Source organism: Pteropus vampyrus, unplaced genomic scaffold (assembly GCF_000151845.1).
Source record: "Pteropus vampyrus isolate Shadow unplaced genomic scaffold, Pvam_2.0 Scaffold6, whole genome shotgun sequence".
In the NCBI taxonomy this organism is placed as follows: domain Eukaryota; kingdom Metazoa; phylum Chordata; class Mammalia; order Chiroptera; family Pteropodidae; genus Pteropus; species Pteropus vampyrus.
In genome coordinates this window covers 1,313,547-1,320,755 of record NW_011888787.1, presented here as the reverse complement: position 1 = coordinate 1,320,755, position 7,209 = coordinate 1,313,547, and the positions used below count along the sequence as shown (strand labels likewise).

General features: G+C 48.2%; 1 protein-coding gene across 1 annotated transcript in view; it reads left to right on the top strand.

Annotated features, from left to right (window-relative positions):
* Positions 1 to 6,003: 6,003 nt before the first annotated feature.
* The window catches only part of PHGDH (phosphoglycerate dehydrogenase), a 25,672-nt gene continuing 24,466 nt past the window's right edge, over positions 6,004 to 7,209 (top strand). The window contains exon 1 of the mRNA XM_011366387.2: positions 6,004 to 6,286. Within this exon, the coding sequence (XP_011364689.1) occupies positions 6,149 to 6,286 (138 nt within the window). The 5' untranslated portion in view covers positions 6,004 to 6,148. The remainder of the gene's footprint in view (positions 6,287 to 7,209) is intronic.

Below are 7,209 nucleotides of genomic sequence, written 5' to 3'. Positions count from 1 at the left end.
AGTAAGTTGTTTAGGATGTGTGTTCTCCAAGCATTTTCACATTCGCTTTTTTCAAGACATGGTCATGACTGTTTTCAGATGAGGACGGTGAGCTGCAGGGAGAAGTAATTTATCAAATATCATATGCCATCATACGGACAAACTGAATGTCCTTCAGCTCAGGTCTTTAACGCAATACAGGGCCTTTGGGACAGCTTCTGATTATTGCGTTGCTAGTTTATACTTTCTTTGCCCATCTAATTTCCAAAGAGTATCTGTTTACCATCTTGAGAATACAGAACCATCCTGCTTATCTGCAGACATTATACATTATCTGATAACTGGCTATACAGACAGATGGAGCAAGTTGCTAATGAAATGTCAGTTAGCTTGTCTTTTTCCCCCCTTATTAACAGCCTGAGTCCTGTGTCAATCCCTAAATTAAAAACTTCTCTACGACACAAATTTTTCCACAAGCTTCTTTTCCAAACTAATCTCTCTTCCTCAACCAGAGATGTCTGCCACAGCCAGGCCGGGCTCCGCCTCCTTCACCTCCTTGAGCATTGCTGCCTCCACACCTGTGCTTAGAACCCCCTAAAAAGGCTCACCCTTCTTCACTGCCCGTCCCATCCTATCTTTTTTAAAAGGTCCGCCCAGCCATTCCATGAAGCCTTCCAGAAATGCCGTTCCCAGTGATCTGGTTCTCTGAGCGAGCCATCACACATATGGTCCACTTCATTTTTTGGTACTTAATAATACTGATCATAATAACCTAGTACCCCCATCTCCTTAAATCGGGGAGACCAGTGGGTTGGACCCGCTTTCCCTGAGGCCTGGAAACTCTCCTCAGACAGTAAGTTGGGGCAACCATAGGGCTTACCTCGTTGGTTTCTTATCTCTCAGAGATCACTGTTTTTTTGTTTTTGACATCCAGTGTCTTGAAAACCATTATCGTGTGTATTTTGTCCATTGTTTTAGGTGCTACAATAGAAGAGTAAACGGGGACTCTGTTCTCTGTCTTGGCCAAAAGCAGACGTCCTATACAGCTTCCGTGAGCCTCAATTTTTCTCATCTTTGAAATGACGTGGATAATATCAGTCTGTTCTACTTTACCGGGTCATCACTATTTTATGAACTATCCAGTTCCTACATAAATATCAGTTTTTATTTGAATAGACGAAATGTGCATACAGATCACAATGAGGGAAGTTAGATTAAGATCGTATCAGTCATTTGCACATGAGTGAGAATGAGTTCCTCTGAGCTTTTACTGAAACAGATTCAGAGTCGACAGCAGAACTGCAGATAGCAACCCACTGTCGTTCCAGGCCTAGAGAAGAGTAAATTAGTTCAGGTATTATTCCAGATTGCCCCCCATCACTAGACAGCGTGTCCCTGTGACAGGAGCCCTTCAAAAAACAGCCTTTTAGTTTCTGCCTGTTCTTCCTTTTGCCATAGGACTTAAAGGCGATGAAATCTGGAGAGAACAGATTCACTCAGTGGCCCCTAACTGGCGTCAGGGTATCCGGAAAATAAAATAATTACTCTGAAGAATAGTAAAGAAAGGCAGTTGCACAGTCAGAAGGGATATTTTTATACAGACGTGATAAGATCTGATGAATTCTCCCTGCACCACATCAAAGCACACCTTGCAGATGACCACGGCACCCCTGGCCGTCACGGCGCCCCTGGCCTCTCCTGCTGGAACAGTGCTCGATGAAAGTCAAGGTTCACCTCGGGGCATCGTCTCGAACATGGAGACCAGCCTTTCTATTAATAGATACTTCCTGCAGAAAAATTATACTGTAATCGATTATACTGAGGTTTTTTTTTTTCTTTTTCTTTTTGCTTTTTAACATTACATTGTATTTGGATGAAACAGTATTTTTCTCCCCCTAATTTGATCTTGTGGTTCGTCAGGCATTTACCATCTCTCAGGATGGGTTAGTCCTCAGGTGGTTAACTGCATCCGTTAGTCATTGATTTTTATTACTCGCACGGTCAGAGAGCTGCCTTTTTAGTTCCGAGTGTACCTTATTGAGTTAGACCAGGTGCCAAACAAAAGACCCAGCTCTGCTAATCATTGTCATCGTTGGTACTCACAGACGTAATAAAAACGAGACTGTGAAAGGAGCTTTTTTTCGGTGTGTGAATACAAAGCGATCGTTTTAAAACGTAGATAGTACTTGCCCCTCCACATAACTAACCCTTCAATGGTTTTCTGCCCTACTTAGAATAAAATCTAAACTCCTGGCCAGGTTGAGTCATCAGCTGTTGGTGTTGCCAGCCAGTCCTTCAGTCCAGGGGCCTCGTGTGACTTGTTGAACATCATTATCCCATTGTCTGGCATTGTGCTACAGAAATATGTGTGGGCAAGTTCCTTCAGTGTGCCAGACTCATTCTGTGTTTTCTTCTGCCTGGAATTATCTTTCCTTAGTTCTTTGAATAACTGGCTCCTTGTTTCAGTCTCAAAACAAATAATCGTCTTCTCGGAAAGGCCTTGGCTGATCATAAAGTCTAAAACAGATGTCCCTGCCCCCCATCTTCTCATTCCTGTCACTCTGTCTTATAGTCTTCATCATAGTGATCACACCCTGAGATCATCTTCTTCCATTTTTCATTTATTTAGTTATTTTCTGTCTCCAACCAGAACGTAAGCTCCATGACAGCAGAGATTGTGTTTGTCTTGCTCAAAGCTCCATTTCCGGCCCCATCAGCAGTGCCCGGCACATTACAGACTCTCGATAAATATGTGTTGACTGACTGACTAAACGAATGAATGAACGAAAGCCACGTAGCCGCAGACTGCACTCACTTGTGTGCTTTGCCTTATTGAATTCTTACAACCTTATGAAGTAAGCACTATCCTACCACTAGCTCCATATTACAGAGAAGAAAACTAAGTCTTAGAGAGGCAATGTAATTCGCCCAAGGTCACGTGATTAGCAAATTTGAGAAGCTGGAGTTTAAATCCAGGTGTGCCTGTTTTACAGATAACAGTTTCTCATTTACCCCTCAAAATACCTGCTTTGTTACTTGCTACTCACGTGAGTTTGGAGATCACGGCTGGGCTCCAAGTTGAAAAATGGGATTCCCACTTCTGCTTCTCCTCCCCTCTATTGACCTTATCCCCTGCAGGCAGGACAGCTCAGGAGCATGCATGAGGTGTGGCCTGCCCTGCTCGGGTCACTTCATACCAGGAAGCAGGTGAGTGCTCATTACTTGTGGGCTTCCAGCTCCGAAAGAGGGAGCCAGGAAACTGCTGGCCTGGGCTCCCCCGGGGACTCTCCCCTCAAACTCACTGGTCAGGGGAGAAGGGAAAAGGGGAGGGAGGGAGGGAACTAGAGAGAAGGGCAGAACTATTTGCCTAATACTTCCAAGAGCACTAAAGTTCCTGTTGTATGGAAGGAGGCAAGACCACAGGGAGAGGGAGAACATTTCCCTGCCCCTCAGCTGTCGAAGGAAAAGAAAAGCCCTCGACTTGTAATAGATGTCAGGGATAAAGGTGATGGCTGGGGCTGGAGAGGAGAGGGGTACCATCGACACTGGCAGCCTCGGGGTTCATCTCGGCTAGCTCATTTCATCACAGTCACTTCTAAACAATTGCTCAGCATCTCTGTACTACCTTCAGAGTCAAGTGCGAACTCCTCCTCTGGGCAAGGCCCTTCATGAGCAGCCCCTGGCCCCTCGCGGTCTCATCTCCGGCTCCCCTGGCAGCTATCCTGCAATTCTTCACGTCTCTGGGCCTTTGTAAATGTCTTTTCTTCTCTTCCTGGCTACTTCCTCTTCAGCTCTCAAGATCAGGCAATTGACCATGATCAGTTTGGAGGCAGAGTACGGTTTGCTAATCTGCGCATCTTCAGACTTCTCAGTGTGGCCGTCTAAAGGGGCATCAAAGTGTCTGCTCAAAGGCGACAGGCAGAAGCCTGCTGGGCTGGGCTGGGGGTGGGGGTCTCTTCTCCCTCTTCGGCATGTCCCTATTTATAGGCCTAATGCTATACTTTCAATGTTGTTTTTCTTTCTGAGAAAAGAGTTGTGTCTTATCACCATATCCCCACTATTAAGCCATGATACCTGGCACGTAGTAGATGCTTGATAAATTAATTTTTGAATGAAAGTTCTTTTGAATCTCCACAACGCGGAAAGCATGGTGGTAGGCACTATAATGGGATACAAAGTTGTGTCTCTGATCTTAATGGGAGAATAAGACATGAAACGTTCACATATATGTTATAAAAGGCACTGTGAGATAATGTGGAGACAATGCTATACAAATTTAAAAAGAACGCTTCTGACTTATTATTTATGGTAAAAATGATCACACGCCTTCCTTCCCACTTGGAAATCGACTCTTACCTGTTAACTATTTTCTTAATAGATTTAGAATTGTCTTTCATTGTGTGGCTTGGATCCATTTTGAAAGTACCCGGGGGCATAAATAATAAAGTTATGCGCAGGTGACAGCTGTGCAAGGGCCTCTGGGTTGTGAGTCCTAGCGATAGCCATGAAGTCAGACTTGGGGTGAGGGGATAGGGTTATACTTTGAAGAGAGCAGGGTTGAGATTCTACCGTGAGGGGAAGCAGAGGGTGAGTCCTGGGAAGGGCTGAATGAACATGGTAAGAAAAGTCGGTGCTTCCGAAGTCCCTTCGTAAGGGCTGGGTCTGTTGTCTGCGCCCAGGGCCCCCAAGGCTGCTGGGTATCTTCTGAGAGCAAGAGAAATGAAACAGCCATGAGCGTTGGCATGTGGGAACGAGAAATCATCCAAACAAGTGAACGGGACAGGCAAACGATCTTTCCCATTGGGAACATTTGGCATAAACTCTGATTTGTGCTTAGAAACGATCGGTCCAAAATTTTCATAAAGGTATCAATAGTGTATTGATATTGATATGGCGTAGTTCTATAGGATGAAGATCTAGCACTTGAGTTTAGGGATGGGTACAGGACAACTGCCCACCATGGGTAACTGGGCTGGACATGTCTATAAAACTGAATTCTAACTCATCTAGGAGCATCCTTTATGCTACTTCTCATCCTAGGTGGCCTTAAATAATCCCAAACTGAACACATTGATGGTCACTAGAGGGGGGGGGAGGTCAGAGGGAGGGGCCAGTTATGTCATGGGGACCTGAAGTGCAGCACAGGGAACGGAGTCACGTAGGTGACTGGTGGTTATTGGACTTATTGTGGTGATCGCTTTGCAAGGTGTATCAGTGTTGAATCGCTGTGTTGTACGCCTGAAACTAATGGAATGCTACATGCCAATTACAATTGAAAATAAATTAGTGAAAAAGAGAAATAATCAAAATTGGAACTTTCCAGTATTTCTATAAAGTGGGACGTGGAAGCGCACGCTCGTCGTGAGGTTTAAACAGAGAGTCGTTAAGAGCTGGGATGTGCCTCCTTGGTCGATACATAAATTAGTCCAGACGGACATCTTTTTTCTTTCCTTCATTTTCATCATCAGACAGGAAGTGGAGGAAGAGGAGAATAGGGAACTTGAACGAACATTCTGGCTGGTCTAAACGCCCCCGGTCCTGGCTCTCTTTAAACTCAGAATTCTCATGGCTTCACTCATTTAGGGTTAATCACTGCTTCGTGAGGCCCCGAAAACAGTTTTCTACCGCTTTTTATTATTTCGCTTTCCACGTCTGTGTCGTTAGGCCTCGGATGTTAAGCCGCCAAAGGAAAGAGGGTCTGTCTTTTTGATGGACATAATAGGTGTATGCTCTATAAAAGCCTGTTTAGGAATTAATACACGAGCTCTCAGGAGGCAAAAGTAAAGATGAAACATTTTTCTCACGTTGAGAACAAATCTTCCTCAGTTTATTTGTAGATATAAATCAGCTAGTCAGCGTAAATTGTGTTTCTATATGCTCACCAGGGGTAGGGGAGGGTTTTGGCTGAGATTGAGAAATTCGTTGCCCGAGAATAATAAAGTGGGCGGGGAACTCGAGGCTCAGAATCTCGAGGAGGAGGCGGAGTCACCGAGTTGGAGCATTTTTGTCCAATCAGAAGGAGACGGTAGGAGCAGGAGGGGGCGATAAAGGGGGAGCGGGAGATCGCGAATCCTGCCCAGTTACACGAGCCCGGTCGCCGGCGTAGGAGCTTCTCGGCCTAGGTACTTCTGCCCAGTGAGAGCGGCCGACTCCGAGGCCGGCTCCAGCAATGGCCTTTGCAAATCTACGGAAAGTGCTCATCAGCGATAGCCTGGACCCTTGCTGCCGGAAGATCCTGCAAGATGGAGGGCTGCAGGTGGTGGAGAAGCAGAATCTGAGCAAAGAGGAGCTGATAGCCGAGCTGCAGGTAAGGCGAGCACGATAAAGACAAGCGCTCCATGGCATCCTCGGCGGAAACGGGCTGGCTGCGCCCGGGCCGGCGCGCCCCACCCCCACCCCCACCCCGCCCCCGGTATCAGTTGGTTCTGGGGCCTCCTGATTTGGGGGTTGGGGGAGGGGGAGGAGGCGAGCTGCAGGCGGCGAGCTGCAGGATACAAACTTTCCGTTCAGTTTGCACCCGCGCGTTTCACGTTGGCTCGGCTCCCGCGAGCAGTGCAATGTGCAGGCTGCTGGCAGGATGTCCCCGCGGCTCCCCAGCGCCTTCGCGCGCGGTGGCCCTGGCAGCTGGTCGCCGCGCGGGGACACCGGGGAAGGGACGCTAAAGTGGCTTCCTTATGGGGAGCTCAGGGACCGGCGATCCTCCCCCGACCAAGCCCTGGCTCGCCCGGCCGAGACCTTGCCTTCCCTGGGGGGACCCTGGCAGAGCCCCAGCCCGTCTCGTGGCTGCTGGAGAAGCTGCAAGGAAGGCAGCAGACGTACCCGCCTTTCGTCTGATGCAAGACTGCTGAGAGTTTTCACCGCCCCTCGGCCTCCTGGGAGCTCGGAGGAAAGGGGCACGGGCGGGGGGCGCCAGAGATCCCTGGGCCGCGCACGCGGCCGCCGCCGCCGCGAGGGTCCAGGCTCCGTCTGCAGCCGCGGCCCCCGCCGGCGGCCTCACCCTTGGCTTCATCGCTGGTCAGGAATGACCAGACTGGACTAGAATCCGATCCCAGTCACCCCAGGAAACTGATTTCTTAGCAGCTCTTTCTCAGGAATGTGTCTGGGTTTGTTGTGCTCGCTCTGCCTTGTTTGTAAGGGTGCCGCGAGGTTTGGTGGCCTCCTCCGGGCTTTATCTTATGAACTCTTCAGTCCAGTTCCTGCACTTCTCTTCTACTGCACCCAGCGCCCCGG